At 36.9% G+C, this 23470-nt stretch overlaps 3 protein-coding genes across 5 annotated transcripts in view; 1 reads left to right on the top strand and 2 right to left on the bottom strand.

Moving 5' to 3' along the window:
* The window catches only part of LOC136029293 (uncharacterized), a 34324-nt gene extending 31862 nt beyond the window's left edge, over window positions 1-2462 (bottom strand). Inside the window, exon 1 of the mRNA XM_065707550.1 lies at window positions 2192-2462. Within this exon, the coding sequence (XP_065563622.1) occupies window positions 2192-2308 (117 nt within the window). The 5' untranslated portion in view covers window positions 2309-2462. The remainder of the gene's footprint in view (window positions 1-2191) is intronic.
* The window catches only part of LOC136029294 (uncharacterized), a 49210-nt gene that overhangs the window by 3211 nt on the left and 22529 nt on the right, over window positions 1-23470 (top strand). The window contains exon 1 of one of the 3 annotated variants that reach the window (XM_065707554.1): window positions 15266-15403. The exons of the other annotated variants lie outside the window; for them this stretch is intronic. The gene's annotated coding sequence lies outside the window, so the exon portion shown is untranslated. Of the gene's footprint in view, window positions 1-15265; window positions 15404-23470 lie in introns of those variants that run through there. 3 annotated transcript variants of the gene reach the window in all.
* Window positions 6912-12592, bottom strand: LOC136029292 (DNA-directed RNA polymerase II subunit RPB1-like). Its single transcript, XM_065707549.1, has 3 exons — window positions 12460-12592; window positions 10023-10230; window positions 6912-7764 (listed from the first exon to the last, which is right to left on the bottom strand). Exons 1-3 carry the CDS (start codon window positions 12475-12477, stop codon window positions 7010-7012), a joined length of 981 nt encoding a protein of 326 aa, XP_065563621.1. The 5' UTR covers window positions 12478-12592; the 3' UTR covers window positions 6912-7009.

The following is a 23470-nucleotide window of genomic DNA, read 5'->3' as shown; positions in this document are numbered from 1 at the left end:
CAGCCCCTTTCATATAAGGAGTAGTTTCTGTTCGTTTTAAGTTTTAAGGTCGCTTCTTACTTTCAGTTGAAAAATTTGTTTTTCTATTTAATTTCTGAACGTTTTTGAATTAATATATGTTTTGATTTTGGCTCTCCGTACATGAATAATTAAAATAAAATTTGCATATTAACTTTTTGGGGCTAAATGGCTTTCTCATAGTTTTGGTCGGACGATTTTGAGAAAAAAAGGGTGGGTTAGGAGGCCTATTTTTCCCTCCAATTTTTCGGCTACTTAAAAAAGCAACTATAACTTTTATTTTTTTACGAACGTTTTTATTAGTAATAAATATATGTAACTTACGAATTAACTTACATAACGAATTATTGGTTTTGAGAGGTCAAATTGCTCCAAAGGTGTCATTTCTGTTAATGTGGGTAAACTCACCTAAATTGAAGCTGGTATTTTTGTGGTAGGGTTAAGAATGACTTTTTGAACAGCCACGGAGAGGGTAGAGTACTATTTTTCGGACAAATTTTCATTACAATTTTGGAGGAAAGTACATGACAGAGGCAAATAAAATTTACTGGGAGTTTCAGGATACAATACGAGGGGTGCTTTTGAAGAAAGGTCCGTTTGAACATAAGTACACAACGACAGATTATTTCAAAAAGTAAATTTATTTTCAGAAAGCTCATGCTTTGCTCTATTTTTTGGCATAGTTGCAGTGTTTTTTCGAACACTTATCATACCTCTCAACTAATTTTAAAGTAAACGTCATAAAAACTTGCCACCTGCTCCGATAACGAAGAGTCCAGTGCCGTTTTTTCGTCGTCGTCATCATCGTAACGGTTGCCACTGAGGTAGGAGTCAGTTGAACTGGAGGCGAAACATGGGTTTCGCATATCACGCCCAAATCGAGGCAACAGAACATGTAATGGAAATACACTTACTCTTCTGTAAAGTTGAAGGCCAAGCAGACTCTGTCCCAGCGCAAAATCATGGCATCGGTGTTTTGGAATAGACCTGGTGTTTTGTTCGTCGATTTCACTCAACGACGAAGCACTATCAATGCTAAAGCATACTGTCAAACCCTCAGAAAGCTCTGCAGTGACAAAAAAAAAACAAAACAAACTTATGGCATGGTAACAAAGAGAATTGTCCTTCTTAATGACAATGCATGACCTCACACTGCTCAGAGCCGAAATTTGTTGGACAGTTTTAGCTGCGAAGTTTTAGACCATCCACCCAATAGTTCTGATCTTGAGCCAGGCCGTTACCATCCGTTTCTCCATCTCAAGCAACACCTCATTGGCAACCGTTACAATGATGACGACGTGAAAACGGCAGTGAATTTTTGTGTCATCGGAACAAGCGGAAACTTTTTATGAAGAGGTTACTTTCAAATTAATTAATAAGGATGAAAAGTATCCCAACAAACATGGTAACTATGCCTTTAAACCAGGGGCCTCCAAACTTTTCAATGTAAGGGCCATATTATATGTTCCCCATACTTATGCGGGCCAAAGGGATAAAAAATGAGAAAAAAAACAAATCAGTGCCAGTAATTTAATTTCCTCAAATATTAGAGTATAAACCTAAAAAAAATTAAAACATATCTAGTTGGAAAAAATCAGGGTAAACGAAATAGACTCCTGCCTATAGTTTTATGCAACAAAATTAGTGTGACGAATGATACTGTCGTTCTGACTTTAAAATTTCATTAAAATCAGGTCCCAGATTAGATGAGCCAATTGTAAGAATAGACTTCAAATGATCATCAGACAAATTTGCTCGATAGTTAGATTTCACATATTTCATTTTGGAAAACGTTTGTTCACACGAGTATAATGTACCAAAAATGGACAAAAAACTACAAGCAAAATTTATCAAATTTGGAAACTGATCTGGCTGCAGACATTTATAAAACTCAATCAGATTTCCTTCTCTATACTTATCTTTCAGCCTGTCATCTGCCTGGAGATCCATAATTTCCATTTGAAAATGGGCTGGAAGATTTTCAGCATTGTGGTCAAATGGATTATGAAAGAGCCTGATTTCATTTTCTTTGGCATCAAGGTCAGCAAATCGCTCCTGAAACTGCTTTTTCAAATCTGAAATTATTTCATTTGCAAATGAAAAATGAATCAACTTTAATTTCTGCATAAAATTTTTCACAACATGGAAAATGAGCAAAATTCTTAACTTTTACCTGGCCTTCTAGTAGCGCAAGCTTTGCTCTGAATGCCTTGACATGAACAAAGTAGTCACTGATCAAATTTGTTTTACCGTGCAATTTCAGATTCAAGTGATTCATATGACCTGTCATATCCGCAAAAAATGCCAATTTCCAAATCTATTCACAATCTGATAATAATGGCTGAGGCTTATTTTTCTCTGTGAGAAATAAATCAATTTATAATCTGAGCTCAAAGAAATGCAGCAAAATCTTTCCACAACTAAGCCATCTAACTGCTGTATAATAAGGCAAGCCAACAAACTCCAAATGAATTTCTTTCAAGAAATCACGGAACTGGCGATGGTAGAGTGCATGAGATCTAATGAAATTAACCACAGAAACAACAGGTTTTATGACACAAGACATATCAACATATTTTTGGCACAATGCTTGTTGATGGATAATGCAATACAGAAAAATGGATTTTGAGAATCCTACAGCCTCGCAAGCAGGTGTAATTCGCCCAACCAATCCCCGTTTTGTCCCAGACATATTCTTTCCTCCATCAATTGTCACACACTGCACTTGTTTCCATTCCAGGTTATATTCTGTTATAGTTTTACTTACTTCATAGAAAATGTCTTTTCCAGTTGCTGTGCTATGCATGCTGTGAACTGATGCTAATTCTTGGGTCACATTAAATTCACTATCAACACCACAAATGAATGCTAAGAGCTGAGAGGTATCACACACATCAGTTGATTCATCCAAAGCAAGAAAATACCAGCAAAAGCTTTTTGTTTTTTCCTTTATTTGCCGACTTATGTCGGCTCCTAAATCTTCAATTCTACGAGCAACAGTATTTGACCCAAGACTTGCCATTTTGAAGGGGTTTACTTTTTATGGACATACCTCTCCTGCTGCTTCCACTATTTACTCTTTTATGATACTAACATCAGTGAAAGGTTTTCCTTTTTTAGCCAACACATAGGCAACTTTGAAACTGGCTCTAGTTGAAGTTTCATTTTCAGATTTCTTCTTACTGAAAACAGCTTGTTGAGAATGTAGACTATGCTGAAATGATTAAACTTATTAGTGCGTTCTGCTCCTGTGATGTGAGAATAACTTGAGCCATGTTTAGATTCATAATGCCGACGAATACTGTATTCCTTCAGAACAGCAACACTGTCTCTACACATGAGGCATAAAGCTTTATCATTTGGTTTCACAAAAAAGTACTTTATTTTCGTTCCGTCATTGAACTGACGACACTCACTGTCTACTTTTCTTTTCTTTTTATTTTCCGTATCTGAAAACATAACGGTAAAATAAATAAAATAATTTCTACAGGAAACACAGCTTTATGTGCTGTTAAAAAGCACACGAAATCCTCCATAGCCAATGGTTCGTTGTGAGGGCCGCCGCTCTGCTTACATGTGAATGCCCAAACGCGTCGCTGAGCTCCATTCCGCTCGGCTCTGCTCATAGTGCGAAAGCACCCTAACCACACACCACGCAGCCGATGACAATACTGTTCGCAACACGTCATCAACGATCAAACCCTATCAACACCTCAGTTCACTAAACCCCACGCTCTATCTCACATAACCACGCAGAATACAGTGAAGCCCCACTCGCCCTTCATCCCTACAATATACAGTTATACACAACTGATTGGTTGTAATGCACAACACATACCTACCAGTACTACTATCTGTGATTCACAAAATCGAGAGAGGGAAACTGACTCGGGCTGAGCCGCCCGAGCGCCATCAGTCAACAGCTCAGGCTTTGAATAATTCTACGATGCCATTCGAATGATAATTTTTTTTTCAAGGCCACCACACGGGGATTTGTTTGGCGGGCCGGATGAAATTATGTGGCGGGCCGGATATGGCCCGCGGGCCATAGTCTGGAGACCCCTGCTTTAAACAGACTAAAGTATGTACTTCTTGAAAGTAAATTAACTTTTTAAAATAATCTTTGGTTGTGTACTTATCATCAAACTGACCTTGCTTAAAAAACACCCCTCGTATTTGATTCCATCCCTAATAGTTCCGATTACACAGATCGACTGCTTTGTTAAAAAAAAAGAAAAAGTTGGTGTGTAAAGCAATGATTTACCATTGGGTACTTTGCTTTTGTGTAATATATTTTCTCCATTTTTGGAATATGGAATATATATGTATAGGGATTAAAAAAAAACTTAGGAAATAGTACAAATGACTACCGCAACATATATCTCTAAGGTTTTATTCCACTAAATCAAATAATTTTTTTCTCAAAAATACCGAAAATTTGTCTGGACAGTAGTTGTTACAATAGTATTAAATCAAACAGTTCGTGGTAACGAACTGTAGTAAGGAGCGACCCGGCTCAATAGTAAACGAAAGTATTTTTTGCCAGAAGACAAATCACGGGTGCGTGTTTTATTTCTTTATTTGTTTGTTTTTTTTCCCAGGGGTCATCGTATCGACCAAGCGGTCCTAGAATGTCGCAAGAGGGCTCATTCTAACGGAAATGAAAAGTTCTAGTGCCTTTTTTAAGGGCACTTCTTAAGGACCAAAAAAATTGGAGGGCACCTAGGCCCCCTCCCACGCTCATTTTTTCTCCAAAGTCAACAGATCAAAATTTTGAGATAGCCATTTTGTTCTGCATAGTCAAAAACCATAAAAACTATGTCTTTGGGAATGACTTACTCCCCCACAGTCCCTGGGGGAGTGGCTGCAAGTTACAAACTTCGACCAGTGTTTACATATAATAATTGTTATTGGGAAGTGTACAGTCGTTTTCAGGGGATTTTTGTTTTGTTTTGGGGGTGGGGTTGACGGGAGAGGGCTATGTGGGAGGATCTTTCCTTGGAGAAATGTGTCATGGGGGAACAGAAATTCAATGAAAAGGGCGCAGTATTTTCTAAGATTACTATAAAAAAAACAATGAAAAAATAAACATGGAAAAGTTTTTTTCAATTGAAAGTAAAGAGTAGCATTGAAACTTAAAACGAACAGAGATTATTACGCATATGAGGGGTTCTAAAAATACTTTAGCATAAAGAGCGAGGTATTTAGGAGGAGATAAATACCTCGCTCTTTATGCTATAGTATTTTTAGTAATTTCAACTATTTATTCTACGGCCTTTCTGATTCAGGGGTCATTCTTAAAGAATTGGGACAAAACTTACGATTTAGTGTAAAGAACGAGGTATTAACGAGGGTACAAACCCCCTCATACACATAATAAAAATTAAAGAATATAAAAGTTTGTTACGTAAGTTAATTCTTAAATTACGTATATTTTTTACTAATAAAAAAATTCGTTGAAAATTAAAGTTTATAGTTGCCTTTTTATGTAACCGAAAAATTGCATGGCAACTAGGCCTCCTTCCCCATCCCTTATTTCTCAAAATCGTCTGATCAAAACTAAGAGAAAGCCATTTTGCCAAAAAAGGAATTAATATGCAAATTTCATTTTAATAATTTATATGTGAAGAGCCAAAATCAAACATGCATTAATTCAAAAACGTTCAGAAATTACATAAAAAAACTAGTTTTTTTAACTAAAAGTAAGGAGCGACATTAAAACTTAAAACGAACAGAAATTACTCCGTATATGAAATGGGTTGTCCCCTCCGCAATCCCTCGCTCTTTACGCTAAAGTTTGACTCTTTGCCACAATTCTGCTTTTTAAAACAATTAAAAGCTTTAGCGTAAAGAGCGAGGGATTGCGGAGGGGACAACCCATTTCATATACGGAGTAATTTCTGTTTGTTTTAAGTTTTAATGTCGCTTCTTACTTTCAGTTAAAAAAACTAGTTTTTTTATGTAATAATATCAAATCGAACATTTAATGAACTTACAAAGATTAACAGAAATAGCACCTCTGGGGCATTTCGGCCTATCTGTAAATTACTTCCTTCTAGTTATTCCATCTTCTACTTGTATTTCCTTATACCTGCCTATTCAGGGCACTCGATATTCCCAATGGCTGAGTGTATAGCCAATTTTAGTAAATCTACAAAAAGCTACCTTTTTATTCTATCTCAAAGAAATTTCCCACTGGGGAATTTAAAGACCTGACAGAAAAAAGCGCGTAAATCATGTTTACTTATCCCAGAAAATAAAATTCTCAGCGACTCACGGTTCGAATCTGAGACTTGCCAGTTTGCAGTCCAAAAAAAGTGAGACTTGTATGGTGTATTACATTTTAAAAGACACCCTGAGACTGCTGGACTACATTCACCACCCTGGGCTTCGTTATTCACTGTAATTTCTGCTCGTTTTAGGCTTCATTTACGCAATCCACCTTTTTTTTCAAAACATTTTGTCATCTTAGGTCAGTTTTACCGAGTGTGCATGTCCATTAATTTGCAAGGCAATCAGAAGCCCAAGAACTGAGCCATGTTTGGTTGTCAGCAGTTTGGTCAGTTTCAATCAGTTTAAATTTTGGTAACCAATTTTTTGCATGAGGCTGGATGTTTTACAAAGCTACAAGGATGCTTAGGATGTTGAAGGGATGTCAGACTACTTTCTTATAAACTTCTTGAAATTTAACTAAGAAACTAGAATTTTAAATTAAGATTGCAAGCCACCTCTCTCAAGGTATGTGACCATATGTGATGTGGTGAAAGAAAACGGGATACAAATCCCTCTTTACTAAGTTAACACTATTGCGTTGACAATGACAACTGGTCATACTACCCAAGGTTCTATTTATACTGCCATAATGTAGCAGAGTTAAGACTAAAGCGTAAATCTTCTTTGAAATAAATACGGTTTTAATATAAATATATCGCGTGTAATAAATAAAATATACAGTCTTATCAACAATTTTTGAAAACAAATTAGTCCTTCTCTAGTAAGATTGCACTGATGAATATTGATCCACCGTTGGAGCATCATAAGTCTGTTTCTGGGGTTCAGGAGCGTACTGAGAATAGCTGCCCTGCGGAACTGAATAGGGGTCAGCTGCCGGAGAGTATGATGGTGATGATGCATAGCCTAAAGCGGAATATTGTTCCTGGGCCTCTGGCTGGTAATATGGCTGTTGAGGTTGTGCAGAATAAGATCCATCACCATAACTACTCTGAGAAGAAGACATTGGGGATGGGAATGCTTGAGCTGCCATTGGTGACGATGGCATAAGATTGAAAGGGATTGAAGATCCTTGAGAAGAAATAGGAAACATAAGAGCGGATGGAGATTGAACACCATTGTTCTTTTTGTGTTTATCCATGAATTTAAAAGGGGCTGCTGCTATTTCACTGAAGGAAGGCATGTGAAATCCTTGCTTCTTCCCTTGTAATTCATTTGTCTCAGGTAGAGTTACCAATGTAACTGGCATTTGAGGTGCTACAATTGCAGGAGCACTGTATCCACTTGTGTATTCGGAATTTTCATAGCCTCCTGATGTAGGTACACCATAAGTAGACGGTGCAATAGGATTGTAGGGCTGTTGAGGAGAATCATATGAGGCTGGTGCTGCACTATACGAGGGTGAGCCATAACTTGAACTATAATCAGTATAACCTTGAGAATATGGCTGGGGTGCAATAGGGATTGCCGCCATTGAAAGTTGATCTCCTCCATTATGCTTCTTCCCCTTTAATCCTATAATTAAAATCTGGATATTAGAACCAACGTTGCAACTTGTATACACATGTTTAGGTATATAGCTGTAGAGGTTTAGATAGTCAGGATAGTTGCTAGATTCTTTTTTCATTAAGTACAAAATATATATTTCTAGCCTTTAATGTCACTGAATAAAGCTAATGTAAAATCACAAAGACAAATCTTATCCATACTCTCTTATGAGAGTATGTGCGCCATTACTTTTTATCAGAACTTCCAAAACATTTCCGATCTTGTGTTTATTCCAGACTGGAGTCACTATCACGATTTTAGAATGTATTTGATGCTTGGTTTCTAATATATTTTTACGCAATATATTTTTAAAAGCATGAACACAGAGAGAGAGAGGGGGGGCAGTCCCGGAGTCTCCTGAATTATATAGTTTAGTTCAACGAAAGGCTTTGCTTTTTGACTATATTTTTCATACAATTTGGGCATTTCCGAGTATTAACCAGATTTACCTCCCTCCCAAATATGAATAACTTTTCAATAAATTCCTAACTAGGTTCCTGTAAGAGATTTATCAGTTTTGTATGCTTATTTCAAAACGCATGAAACAATAGTAATTTTTAAGGATGAATTTTATACATCGGAAAAGGTAAGAACCGGTAGTAAAACTATTAGAAACACAATCTGTTAGAATTTGCACTAAATACAAATTTCATTGAGGTATAAGCTATTTGAGACCCACCCTAAGAAGTTTTTTTATATGTTAGAAAAAGGAGAAAGACATCATGAAAATAAACAGGGTGGGGGGGGGGGGAATTTTTCCATTCAGCAGCATTGGTTTCCCTTCTGTTCTATTTTAGCTCATTCATCCTTTATGTGACCCTTGGATTTTTTTTCCCAGTTTAATTCAATCTGATTTGCAGCATGGGGGGCATCTCTGTAATGGGGGAGGGGGCTGGAACACCCTGTCCTATTCCTGGTGGGAGTGAGGGGAGTTCGATTCTAAGAAAAATTTAGTGGTCATATCCTTAGAAACTCATTAGCGCTGGTATGTATTGACTTCGATTATAATCGTATTTATTGTAATATAATTATCGTAATTGAATAATGATCAATTACATAATTATATATTACTAACTACAGCAAACCGAAAATTGTTTCGAATGTTTTTGATTTTTTAATTAATTTTGAATTTTCTATTTTTTAACTAAAATCGAATAGTTGTGGGCATCAAGTCATGGCTAATTATAGAAAAGCCAAGACAAATAGTCCAATTGAGTAAGAGACAATTTTGGCATTAACATAAATATTAAATAAAATTTATAAATAAATTTACAATATTAGGATTGCATAAAAAGGATGTTAGTTCATTTGTTATCTTTGCAAATCATTAAGGAAAACGTTATCAAACAAAACATGGGTTTATCAAAAAAGAAAGGGAAAATCTGAAACTTATCAAAAAAGGATATAAAAATGGAATAGATAAAAAAAAAGAATGCCGTGCAAAAGACAAACTAGACTCATTAGAAGTGACTTTTTCAAGAAATGGGCTGGTCAGCGATCAAAGAGTTGTCTTTACCTGCACATCATTCGGCCCACTTCACCTGAAAATTTCTAATGAAGGCAAAGCTTATCGGTTTCAATGAAGCATTTAAGCTTAGGCAACATTTGTGTTTATCTTTTTAAACATCCGCTTAACTCACTGACCAAAAACCAGATGATTTCACTCATTTTAGGGGGTTAAATCGTCCTGATACTAACCCTGAGAGATGGGGTTGATGGACGGTATCCGAAAAAGTCTAACGCTATCATGTGTGAATAATGTCTTTTACCACTTGGAATTCAATAAGAAATGAAACAAAACATTTTAATCGTGGGCTATTATAAAATGAATAAAGCGATTTGAAAATATAGTAATTAGTTCCATCTAATTTTTTTCTTTGTTAAGGGTTGACGCATTATAGCACTCGATTGACTTTAATTTCCCTATATTAATTATTAGATTCAAGGAAAAGGCCAATAATTCTTCAAAATAACAAAATTTATTTCGAAGATGGTTTACTAAGAATTTGTCTTAGAGGTTAAGTTGATCAATTCCATGCTAAAATAGACTTGGGACACATTATCCCCAATTAAACCATAACCACCTTAAAAAACTCTCTTCATTATAGGATTTATAATTTATTTTTTTATCAAGATCAAGAATTTATCACGTTCAATAGTTTTCATTGCTGTCTCTTTTATGGGGAGCACTTACAGACTTGTATGATAAATTTAATACTGCATACCTGCTAATCCAGCCAGTCCGGCAAGCCCTGCTAGTCCAGCTAAGGATTTCTTCTTTGCAATTCCATTTTGCACAATAGTAGCTCCTTTTTTGAGTGCAAGTCCTGCTGGTGCAAGAAACTTAAGCCCTGATGGTATTGGAATGGGAATTGGGATTCTTATTGGGATAGTTGCTTGACTGTATTGAAGAAGCGCAGCTATCACACAATACTGAAAAAAAAGTGTCGGTTCTAGTACATCTAAGCTCTATTAGAGAAACGAAGGGTATAGTAATAAAGTAGAGAGGTCTGCACTGGATAAAATTTTGTGTCAATAATTTTGAGTTTCTGTTAAATATTTTTTAACATTACTTTCTTTAACAACACTATATTGATGAATTCGATCTCTAATTTCTTCTACTTATCTCGGATGTCAATTTTTGTAAAAGCCGATGTTGCTAAAAGGATTCTTAAATACACTTAAAATATTCCCAATATTCATATCAAACGAATATAACTAAATTGTCTCTTTATATAATAGCTGTATCAAGAACAAAACAGTGAATCTTCTTTTTGATTTTTTTTCTGGTATTTATCTTGTGGTTTTAATTGAACAGGCATTCGAACAGTTTATTTATAACATATAGTATTCTAAAGCTGTTGCTCTTAATAACACAACACATAGTTGACTGAGCTGCATAAGCTTCTCATTCACCCAACTGTATTTGAATGTCGACTCTTTGCCCCTTCATTTGAACCTCTTGCTTTCTTAACACCTTCGTACCTCATTTGAGGATGTCCGGCTTTTTGTTTGTCCACATGTGGATAACCTAGAAGCACAATTACTGGCAGCTTTTGTTTCTTTTTTATTTAACTTCTTATCGTTCTTCAAATAATGCTGGGAAAACTCCCACACCCAATAGTAAATAATCCCCACTAAAAATTCCCCCTTGGAAAGTTTCTCCCGCGTAAAATCTCCCTGATAATTCTGCTGAAAATTACCCCAGAAAAAATCTTTCTGCGGACAACTCTGCCTAGAAAATTCTAGGCAGACAATCTAACTAGGAAATTAAAAAAAAAATTGATATAATATTTTGGGAGGAAAGGAGGTAGGAGGGGGGATTTACCCTGCAATATTTAAGGGCTCAAAAAGAGCTCTAGAACTTAAAACTTCCCTTCGAATAAGTCCTTTCCCGATCTTCTAGAATCAATATTTTCATCCAATCAACCTTGGGGAAATAAAAACAAATAAGCACACAACCATGATCATTCTTCTGGCAAAAGTACAAAAATTCCATATTTTTTCAAGATGGGAGCTTGAAACCTCTACAGGAGCGTTTTCGGTAAAATTCAAATTAATTGACTTCTTGCTATCTTGCAAAGAGTTTAGGTTAGGAAAATGAAACTTTCAGGAATGGGTCTTCAGGCTAAAGCATTTCCCAGGAAGGTATTTTAAAGTACCCATCTCCATTCCTTATCCCTCTAGAGGGCCCTGAAATTTGCCTACATGACAGGTCTACACCTATTGAAATTCTGACAAAACAACATTTTACCTTAATTTTCAGTTACAAGTAGCTTTTTCTCTGCCTTTAGTTCCGAAAATGTAATTCCTGTTATTTGAGTAGAATTTTGAGCCATATCAATGTTTTTTTTTTTAGAATTTAGGAAATGTATTTGCATATCTTTAAAACCTTATAAAATGGAATTGAGCAAAGTTATGAAGCTGAAAACAATTTTGTTGTACTTCAATTAAGCAGAAAATCTATTTTGCAAGGTTTCACTTTTATAACACACATATTGTTAAAGGTCGTCAAAGGTCAAGGCCCTCTAGAGGGAGAAGGAGTGGAGGTAATTGCTTCAAAATACCTTACATACTTTAGTCCGTAGATTCATGCCTGAAAATTTCATTTTCCTAACCTAAACCCATTCTGAGACAGCAAGAAGTCAATTAACTAGAATTTTACCGCGTTCTCTAATACGCTGAATAAAAAAGAATAATAATGCCAATAAAAAAGAAAAGAAAAGAAAAATAATACGAAGCCTATTAGTTCTTTTGTCAGATTTTTTCTTTTGCATTATTTCTTCATTTTTGGGTGGGAGGGGGTGGAGGAAATAGAAAACGCAAGGAACAGGTAAAGCATATGAGAGTAAATACAATTTTAGAAAAAAAGGACCAAATCTATGAATTTTGGGAAGGTGAATCTGAGCTCGAGTCCATTATCCAAATTCTGCTTATCCTTCGTTTAAGGGCGAGGGAGATTTAGAATTGCAGATTCACACCCCGCTCGCAGTCCCTAAGAAAATTCCTGTGAGAATCCACAGACTCAACCTTGCAAGCGGCACCTTGAACTTTAATCTTTCCATTCCCCCCCCCCACAGAGTAAAGGTAGCATATAGGATACTTCTACTGTAATTCCCTTAAAGCCATGCCAAAATATATCTCGATAGAAATATAACTCACCAATCCCTGGGTTTTCATCCTAGCCTTGTACTTTCTGTGGATCTTAGGTCTAACTTTATCAAATCCTCAGAAGCCTTTGTTGATTGAGAAAAACAACCCTCGCATCTTATACCCTTCGAGGTCTCATAACAACCCCGTAATACGGTACATCCACATACCGAATTAAGAAATAAAGGGGTCTATCATTCTTATTCACAAATTAAAGAACAGATTCTCAAATCTCAGTATTTTTGAAGACTTGCTGAGAATAATGTAATTGCTTTATAAGAAATTAAGGAAAATTATTCTTTGCCATGTACTGAATTTTCAATTTCCACAGCCCAAACATGTAAGAAGTGGTGAATATTTTTTCAACTTCGTCAAAGTGTATTTGAAATATTTTAACTAAAGGAATACAGGGGTGTAATCTGCTAAAGGACAGGAGGCAACTGCCCCCGGACCCCAGTTTGCCCCACCCCTCCACTGCAATTTAGTTCTTCAAAATTTAACCAAAAGTAAAATAAACCAACATAACTTCGAGCATCCGCAGAAACGGATCAGGTTCCTTTAGTATAATTAAGTACAAAAAACAAGTTTTTTCTAGCTGAAAGTAAGGAGCGACGTTAAAACTTAAAACGAACAGAAATTATTCCGCATATGAAAGGGGCTGTTCCCTCCTCAATGCCCTGCTCTTTACACTAAAGTTAGACTCTTTTTCTCAAATCTACTTTTTAAAACAGTATAAAACTTTAGCATAAAGAGCGGGGCACTGAGGAGGAAACAGTCTCTTTTACATGCGGAGTAATTTCTGTTCGTTTTAAGTTTTAACGTCGCTCCGCACATTTTTTTGACTCTCCGCAAATGAATACTTAAAACAAAATTTGCATATTAATTTTTCTTGGCTAAATGTCTTTCTCTTAGTTTTGATCGAACGATTTTGATAGAAAAAGGGGTTGGGATGGAAGTTGCTTTCAAATTTTTGGCTACTTAAAAAGACAACTAGAACTTTAAATTTTTTACGAACGTTTTTATTAGTAAAAAATATACATAACTTACGAATTAACTTACGTAGCGAACTTCTATATTCGTATATTTTTATTACGTATATGAAGGGGTTTGCCCCCTCGTTAATACCTTGCTCTTTACACTAAAGCTTGAATTTTATCCCAATTCTTTAAGAATGATCTCTGAATCACAAACGCTGTAGAATAAATAGTTAAAATCACTAAAAAATACTTAAGCGTGAAGAGCAAGGTATTGTGGAGGAGACGAACCCTCTTATATGCACAATATTTTACGTTCGTTTTAAGTTATAATGCTACTCATTACTTCCAGGTGAAATTTTTATGTATTTATTTTCTCATTCTTTTTTTTAAATAATACTAGAAAATCCTGCGCCGCCTTCATGGAAATTCTCTTTCCTCATGATAAATTCCTCCATTGAAAGATCCTCCCACGTCACCCCCTCCCCAGACCCACTCCCAACCCAGCGCAAAAAAGTTCCCCTGAAAAAGTCTGTACACTTCATAATAACCGTTACTATATGTAAACAATGGTCAAAGTTTGTAACTTGCAGCCCCTCCCCTGGGGACTGAGGGGGATTAAGTCGTCCCTAAAGACATAGTTATTAAGTTTTTGAATAAGTTGAACAGAATGGCAATCTCAAAATTTTGATCCGGTGACTTTGGGAAAAAATGTGCGTGGAAGGGGCCTAGGTGCCCTCTAATTTCTTATCACTGGAAAAAGGCACTAGAACTTTTAATGTACGTTAGAATGAGCCCTCTCGCAACATTCTAGGAACGCTGGGTCGATACGATCACCCATGGAAAAAAAAAAAAACAAAAAAAACAATAAACACGGATTCGTGATCTGTCTTTTGGCAAAAAAATACAAAATTCCACATTTTTGTAGATAGGAGCTTGAAACTTTCACAGTAGGGTTCACTGATACGCTGAATCTGATGGTGTGATTTTCTTTAAGATTCTATGACTTTTAGGGGTTGTTTTTACCTATTTTCTAAAATAAGGCAGATTTTCTCAGGCTCGTAACTTTTGGTGGATTATATTAAACTTGATGAAACTTATGTATTTAAAAGCAGCATTAAAATGCGATTCTTTTGATGAACTATTGGTATCGAAACTTCTTTTTTTAGAGTTTCTGTTACTATTGAGCTGGGTTGCTCCCTACTACAGTTCGTTATCACAAACTGTTTGATAGTTCGTTCTAGCGAAATGTCAAGTAATTGACACGTGCCAATAGTTGAATGAAACTTTAAAAAGCGGGTTTTGACAAAGATTTGTACATCAAACAAACTGAATTTTTATGGTTACTCAAGATATATAAAATTTATTAAATTTAGTTACTTATCAACAGTTACGAGCCTAAGAAGATTTGCATGATTTCGAAAAGGGGGAAACAACCCCAAAAAGATGATTGATTATGATACAATTACAACATCATATTCAGCCAATCGGAAAACCCAGTTGCAGAGGTTTCAAGCCCATTGAAGGGGTGAAATTCTGTACTCTTCCCGTGATTGAACGTGTTTCCCAAGGTAATCGTACTGAACCAATGTCCAAGATTTCAGGATGAAGGATCGTTAGAAACGAAACTTATTATTCTTGTGTCCTTTGAGGTAGCAAAAAAACGAAGATTCTGTTGCGTGAAACGACAATTTTGGCCTAATGACTGCCAAAACGCAATCGGGTGAAGATTTTGAATAGACAATTAATTGAAACGTGTCAAAAAACTATATATTTAGCATTCTACTCTCAGACGCAGAAATGCTGCGTGGTGGCGAATTCATTCTAAGAGATGAACGTAGTCTATATAATACGAACGGTTAAAATAGACGCTTATTTTTAATCTTCATTTAATTATTTTGACTCTTTGAAACCTTAATAAAATTGTGTATAGTTATTGCGGATCAGCCATTACAGAGGAGGACCAGTGGATCTTTGTGCAGGTGAGAAAAGTGTGGTTGAAGCCTCAAACAGCTCGTTTTCACGCCCCAATTTCCCAACACTCCGAGATCCTTCAAATAAATGTAGAAGTAGCTTTTGGGGGGAGAGGAGTGTAGAAATTAATCTATTATTCCCCTTGGTTCCCAGGAATGATTTTACACTATGCCTGTAACATGGGTTCTGCGAGGTGATAACAACCTTTTATTGTAGACAATCTTTTTCTGTGCAGCATTAAAGATTACATTTACTTGCTTACCCTCACAAAATGTGGCGAGGGAGAGGGTATAGATAGGGCCATCAGTAACTTATTCAGGAGGGATGGGGGTCGATTCCCACAAGGAGCTTCTTTTGTCAAGATTTTAATTGGAATGATTCTCATTTTCCTATATATTATTTAAATATTTCTTGTTTCCAGGGGTGTTGGCCCTGGTGTATTTGATGGCTTCCATGGAGAGCATCCCTATAAAAAACTCTTTCGAACAACTCTTCTTGAAAACCCTGGACATAATGGCCCTACAATGTATTATTGATATTTCAGATTCCTCCTCCTAATAAATTTTAGGAGGGTTTCTTTTTGGGGGGATGATTGCTATCCCCGAACCATTGTTATACAAATGTGAAACTTGGATTCATAAACGGGGATTGAAGGAGGAACTAGAAACCTCCTTCAAAATTAAGAAAGGCTTTTACTAACCGCTCTTAGTAACAAACTGTAAGTAAAGAGTTCCCTTGTCAAAAGAAACTGGAACTCAAAGAAAAGAGGTTTTAACTACAATGCGTGCAACGCTAAAATTCGTTATTCATGCCGATTCTAAGTATGTAAAGTTTATTAATTTTAAACTCGCTTATTAATGCTATTAGCACATGAAAAACGTGCATAATTTTTAAAGCAGGAATTAAACTCCCCAAAAAAGAGGCCTGATCTTCTTGTAAAGTATGCAATTCACCATTTACGAGAGCCCTAAAGCAGCAATTAGCAAAATCTGGAATTTTTCATTTATCGTAAGAATTGAATGAATATTGAGATCTCTATGGATTTAACCTATAATTTCGCTTCATTAAGAAGAGAGGATTCCTCTTTTATTGCGGAGATGATAGTTTATTTTGAATAATTCTATTTTACCTCGAAAAGCAACGACGCTGAACGAGCTGTTTTTTTTATTATTTGCAAAAGTTTAATTATAGCTTTCAAATTTAACTTATTAAAAGTAAAATTAGTGTTTAAGTTAAACCTAGGTCTGTTATAAGAACAAACAGAAATAAAATAAAGGCAACAAGTTTTATCAAACGAAAGTGAAGAGCGGCACTAAAACTTAAAAAGAACATATGTTGTTTTATATGTGGTGGAATGCCTACACCTCAACTCCCCCTCTCTTTATGCTACAACTTGGCTTGTTGTCTTAAATCCTTAATAACAACTTTTAAAGGGATATGAAGTATTAGGATAAGAAGTAGAGAAGTTAGGAAAAGAAATAGATTTTAGAAAAAGAAATAGAGATAGAAAAAGAATTTTATAAAGCTTCGAAAACTCTATAAAACTTTAGCGTAAAGAACAGGATTGGAGGAAGAAGTGGGCCCTCTCTAATACGGAATAACTACTCACTACTAATAATATCTACTCACTACTAATTTTTAATATTACTCCTTACTTTCATTTGAAAAACTTTTTTTTTTTTACTTTGCAGGAGAAAAAATATTTAGTTGCCCTGCAACGTAAATCTGTCTTTTTTGGATAAATGGCTTTCTCATAGTTTTAATCGAAAGATTTTAAGAAAAAAGGAGCGAGGGAGGAGGCCTAGTTGCCCTCCAGCGTTTTGGTCAATTAAAAAGGCAACTAGAACTTTTAATTTTTTACTAACGTTTTCATTAGTAAAAAATATACGTAACTTACGAATTAACGTACTTAACGAACTTCATTTTCGTATGTTTTTCTTGCGTATATGAGGGGGTTCACCCGTCGTCGATACCTCGCTCTTTACATTAAAGCTTAAATTTTGTCCCAATTCCTTAAGAATGACCCCGGAATCACAAAGGCCAATAATCGCAAAATAAATAGTTGATATTACTAAAAATACCTTAGCGTAAAGAGAGAGGTACTACGAGGAGGTAAACCCCTGATATGTGTAATAATTTTTGTTCGTTTTAAGTTTTAATGCTGCTCCTTACATTCAGTAGAAAAAAACTTTTCAAATTTATTTTTTCATTGTTTTTTAAAGAATACTAGAAAATCCTGCGCCACCTTCATTGAAATTCTCTTCCCCCCATGACATATTACTCCATGGAAAGATCCTCCCAGGCAACCCCTCCCCTCAACTCTCCCCCCCCAAACCAAAAAATCCCCCTGAAAACGTCTATACACTCCCAAATAACCATTACTATATGAAAGACAGGGCAAAGTTTGTAACTTGCGGCCCCTCCCACGGGGACTTTGGGGGAGTAAGTCGTACCCAATGCCATGGTTATTAGGTTTTTTGACTATGGCGAATAAAATGGCTATCTCAGAATTTTGTTCCTGTGACTTTGGGGAAGAATGAGCGTGGGAGGGGGCCTAGGTGCCCTCCAATTTTTGGTCACTTAAAAAGAGCACTAGAACTTTTAATTTCCTTTAGAATGAGCCCTCTCGCGAGATTCTAGGACCACTGAGTCGATACGATCACCCCTGGAAAAAACAACAACAAATAAACACGCATCCGTGATCTGTCTTCTGGCAAAAGATGCGAAATTCCACGTTTTTGTAGATAGGAGCTTGAAACTTCTACAACAAGGTTCTCTGATACGCTGAATCTGATGTTGTGATTTTCGTTAAGATTGTATGACTTTTAGTGGATGTTTCCCCCTATTTTCTAAAATGAGGCAAATTTTCTCAGGCTCGTAATTTTTGATGGGTAAGACTAACCTTGATGAAAGTTTTATATTTAAAAGCAGCATTAAAATGCAGTTCTTTTGATGTAACTATTGGTATCAAAGTTCCATTTTTTAGAGTTTCGGTTACTATTGAGCCGGGTCGCTCTTTACTACAGCTCGTTACCACGAACTGTTTGATTTCAACTGCATAAAGAATTTAGGTGAGAAATTAAGACGATAGTTTAAAGTGAAGATGAATTTCATAGAACCTAAAATTTTATGAATAATTTTTTCAATTGTCCTAAGAATTGAGGAACCTCTTAAAGGATCCTAAAGCGATGTAGTCATCGTGCCAAAATCATTATGAAATGAAGAACATTTGGATTAATTAAATACTCAAATTGTAGAAAGGAACAGGTCTAAAACCCCACCCTGGGTCTGAAATATTCTAATTTTAGTTCAGCAATTTTGCTCTACATCACCGGTTCTAAGCCAGCTTAAGCGCTTCGGTGTAGACTTAAGAAGATATGTTGGTCCCCGTCCTGCACTGGTATCCGGGATCATTGCTTTTCCTGACCCCAAAATAATTTCAAAGATTTAAAGAACGTGAAAATTGGAACTTGGAAATGCTATGACGTTAAAAAATGACTATCCCATCGACATTTTGACTGACGAATTCAGACGGTTTGAACTGGATTTACTAGGTGTTTCAGAAACTCATATCCCATGGGTAGGAAGCATGCAATTAGGTGACGTAGAATTTGTTTACTCAGGCAGGAATGATGGGGTACATAGACAGAGAGTAGGGCTCATGATGAATAGGGAAGCTGCTAAGTCTTGTTTAGGCTGGGAAGGTATTAATAACTAATACTAATAACTAGAATACTAATTGCTCATTTTATGACTAAAAAGTTCAGGGTATCAGATATAGTAGTATATGCCCCTGTTGAACCAACTGATGGAGATACTAGTGACTCAGATGAATTTTACTTACAGTTACAGGAGCAAATAGACAGGGTACTAGGTAGAAATATGGTGTTTTTGCTAGGAGATTTTAATGCCCAGGTTGGTAGAAATAGGGATAGATGGTATCCTAGCCTAGGTAAATTTGGTGTAGGAAAAGAAAACAGTAATGGCTATAGACTTTTGCAATTTTGTAGGTATAACAACCTAGTTATAACCAATGCGGTGTTTGGTCACATACATGGTATTCACGTAATAGATGTGAAGGAAGATTGGTTTAGTGAGGAAGAATTAGCGACAATACTAAAAGGATTAAAAAATAATAAGGCTCCAGGTGCTGATAGTGTGATAAATGAGTTTCTTAAATATGGTGGCTCTGAGATTAGGAATAAGCTGCTGAAGATTATGAACATGATTTTTGAAAAAGGGAAAGTACCTAATGATTTTATAAAACCTGAATTAAACCGCTGTATAAGAAAGGTGACAAGAGTGAGTGTCGTAGTTATCGAGGCATTAGTCTGGTCTCTGTAGATAGCAAATTAATGTGTAATATGGTACTTTTTAGACTGAGAGATGCTGTAGACAAAGTTTCAAGGGAAGAACAGTGCGGTTTTAGAAAAGGTAGAGGATGTGTCGACCAAGTTTTCACTCTTAGGTTAATGATTGAGAAGTCACTTCTTGTCAAACACCTTTGGTCCTCGGTTTTATCGATTATGAGCAAGCTTTCGATTCTGTTGATAGAAGAGCGTTAGCAAAGGTCTTATCATTGTATGGTATACCAGAAAAATACATTAAAGTGATTTGTGCTATAATATTGCTGCGGTTAAAGGTAGGAAATGAGGTTAGGAACTCGTTTTGTATTAAATCAGGAGTTAAGCAGGGCTGTGTTCTATCCCCCCTCATATGGATCATTTTGATGGAGTTCGTCTTAAGGAGCACAGGAAAGGCGATTGGAGACCACGGAATCAAATGGGGAGGAAAAACGCTCCTGGACTTAGATTATGTTAATGATTTAAGCATATTCGGTGAAAGTGTGAGCAAAATGAATGAATTTTTAGAGGTTTTGCAACTTCAGGATGCTAGAATAGGCTTGAAAATTAATGTGAAGACGACTAAGTCACTAGGAATAAGTGAAGATGAAAAGGTGACGTTGGATAACGAAAAGATCGATCAGGTTGGCAGCTTTACTTACCTTGGTAGTATTATTAGTAAAGACGGTGGGAGCAGTGAAGATGTTAAAAGTAGAATAGCTAAGGCTCAGGGTATTTTTTTCACAGTTAAAAAAAGTTTGGAAGAATAGAAAGATAATTCTGCAAACCAAGATTAGAATACTGGAAGCTACAGTGATGATAGTGGTTAAATATGGCTCTGAAGCATAGGCGCTCAGAAAAGCAGATGAAAATTTATTAGATGTTTTCCAGATAAATTGCCTACAGATTGTTCTGGGTACCCGGCTGACTGACCGTATTTCAAACAGTAGGCTGTACGAAAAATGTGGTTCAATCCTGCTTTCTAGGGCTAAAATGAAGGAAAGGTTGAGATGGCTAGGCCACGTTCTGCGGGTGAAGGGTGACAGATTGCCGAAGATTGTCCTTTTTGACCAGCCGTCTGGTGCTACACGGAAATCAGGTCGTCCTTGTCTGGGTTGGGAGGATGTCGTAAATAAAGATTTGAAGGAAATGGGAATTTCCTGGGAGGATGTAAAGCGGGAGGCCTTGAATAGATTAGGTTGGAGGAGGAGCGTCCGTAGCTGTGTTGGCCTCAGGCGGCTTGGTGCTGCAGTGAATTATTAGTAGTAGTAGTATTAGTAATCTTTTTTTATCCTTTTAATTTTGCTCTATTAGATTTTGTATTCGCTCATGAATTTCATGTATTCATGAAATTTCATTCATGAAATTGTATTAATTTCATTGTATTCGCTCATGGATTTTATTTCATGAAAATAAACTTCACGTCTATCACCTATCCCCCATAAATCCCACATTATCCCAGAGAAACATTTTGATCCATGATGAGTTCCGTACAATAGCCTCCTGATTTGCTTGTATGACTGAAATCTTTCGATTTAAATGGCGGAAAAAACAGATGTACTTATTCTCTTACATAATCAGAAATATTAAAACAATTTATGTTGGTCATTTGTGGTAGCAAAAGATGGTCTTTCTGTTCAAATGGAATATTATTTGGTGTGTGTGTGTGTTTGTGTGTGTGTGTGCGTGCGTGTGTGTGCGTTGTGTGTGTGTGTGTGTGTGTGTGTGTGTGTGTGTGTGTGTGTGTGTGTGTGTGTGTGTGTGTGTGTGTGTGTGTGTGTGTGTGTGTGTGTGTGTGTGTGTGTGTGTGTGTGTGTGTGTGTGTGTGTGTGTGTGTGTGTGTGTGTGTGTGTGTGTGTGTGTGTGTGTGTGTGTGTGTGTGTGTGTGTGTGTGTGTGTGTGTGTGTGTGTGTGTGTGTGTGTGTGTGTGTGTGTGTGTGTGTGTGTGTGTGTGTGTGTGTGTGTGTGTGTGTGTGTGTGTGTGTGTGTGTGTGTGTGTGTGTGTGTGTGTGTGTGTGTGTGTGTGTGTGTGTGTGTGTGTGTGTGTGTGTGTGTGTGTGTGTGTGTGTGTGTGTGTGTGTGTGTGTGTGTGTGTGTGTGTGTGTGTGTGTGTGTGTGTGTGTGTGTGTGTGTGTGTGTGTGTGTGTGTGTGTGTGTGTGTGTGTGTGTGTGTGTGTGTGTGTGTGTGTGTGTGTGTGTGTGTGTGTGTGTGTGTGTGTGTGTGTGTGTGTGTGTGTGTGTGTGTGTGTGTGTGTGTGTGTGTGTGTGTGTGTGTGTGTGTGTGTGTGTGTGTGTGTGTGTGTGTGTGTGTGTGTGTGTGTGTGTGTGTGTGTGTGTGTGTGTGTGTGTGTGTGTGTGTGTGTGTGTGTGTGTGTGTGTGTGTGTGTGTGTGTGTGTGTGTGTGTGTGTGTGTGTGTGTGTGTGTGTGTGTGTGTGTGTGTGTGTGTGTGTGTGTGTGTGTGTGTGTGTGTGTGTGTGTGTGTGTGTGTGTGTGTGTGTGTGTGTGTGTGTGTGTGTGTGTGTGTGTGTGTGTGTGTGTGTGTGTGTGTGTGTGTGTGTGTGTGTGTGTGTGTGTGTGTGTGTGTGTGTGTGTGTGTGTGTGTGTGTGTGTGTGTGTGTGTGTGTGTGTGTGTGTGTGTGTGTGTGTGTGTGTGTGTGTGTGTGTGTGTGTGTGTGTGTGTGTGTGTGTGTGTGTGTGTGTGTGTGTGTGTGTGTGTGTGTGTGTGTGTGTGTGTGTGTGTGTGTGTGTGTGTGTGTGTGTGTGTGTGTGTGTGTGTGTGTGTGTGTGTGTGTGTGTGTGTGTGTGTGTGTGTGTGTGTGTGTGTGTGTGTGTGTGTGTGTGTGTGTGTGTGTGTGTGTGTGTGTGTGTGTGTGTGTGTGTGTGTGTGTGTGTGTGTGTGTGTGTGTGTGTGTGTGTGTGTGTGTGTGTGTGTGTGTGTGTGTGTGTGTGTGTGTGTGTGTGTGTGTGTGTGTGTGTGTGTGTGTGTGTGTGTGTGTGTGTGTGTGTGTGTGTGTGTGTGTGTGTGTGTGTGTGTGTGTGTGTGTGTGTGTGTGTGTGTGTGTGTGTGTGTGTGTGTGTGTGTGTGTGTGTGTGTGTGTGTGTGTGTGTGTGTGTGTGTGTGTGTGTGTGTGTGTGTGTGTGTGTGTGTGTGTGTGTGTGTGTGTGTGTGTGTGTGTGTGTGTGTGTGTGTGTGTGTGTGTGTGTGTGTGTGTGTGTGTGTGTGTGTGTGTGTGTGTGTGTGTGTGTGTGTGTGTGTGTGTGTGTGTGTGTGTGTGTGTGTGTGTGTGTGTGTGTGTGTGTGTGTGTGTGTGTGTGTGTGTGTGTGTGTGTGTCATAAATTGTTGATATTTATAATTTGATGAGAAATAGTAAAAAAATATGTTAACTGAACGAAAATGCCTTTGATTGGTGTTGCTTTTTTTTCATAAAATTTTCTAATATGAAATCTTTGTGACTTCCCTAGATTTAATTCCTGATAATTGGATGCATTTTTCTGTACTGTCAATGCTTAAAGAATATGTTTGAAAACTTTATTCCTGTCTTTGGTTTTAGTGACGTAAGAAGCAAAGAAAAATTTTTTACACAGAAAGGCAAAAAATGTTACTCAATATATGAGCTATAGTACAATAGAAATACATTATTTAACTTTATTTTTGGTTAAAAGTAAACTTCAACTTTTTTTTTTAAATCATCGAAAAATCCTTCAAGTTCAACCTCAGTTAGACAACAAC

Source organism: Artemia franciscana, chromosome 7 (genome assembly GCF_032884065.1).
Source record: "Artemia franciscana chromosome 7, ASM3288406v1, whole genome shotgun sequence".
Lineage (NCBI taxonomy): Eukaryota > Metazoa > Arthropoda > Branchiopoda > Anostraca > Artemiidae > Artemia > Artemia franciscana.
Note: the sequence above shows the minus strand (reverse complement) of the source record. Positions and strands in the feature narration are given on the sequence as shown.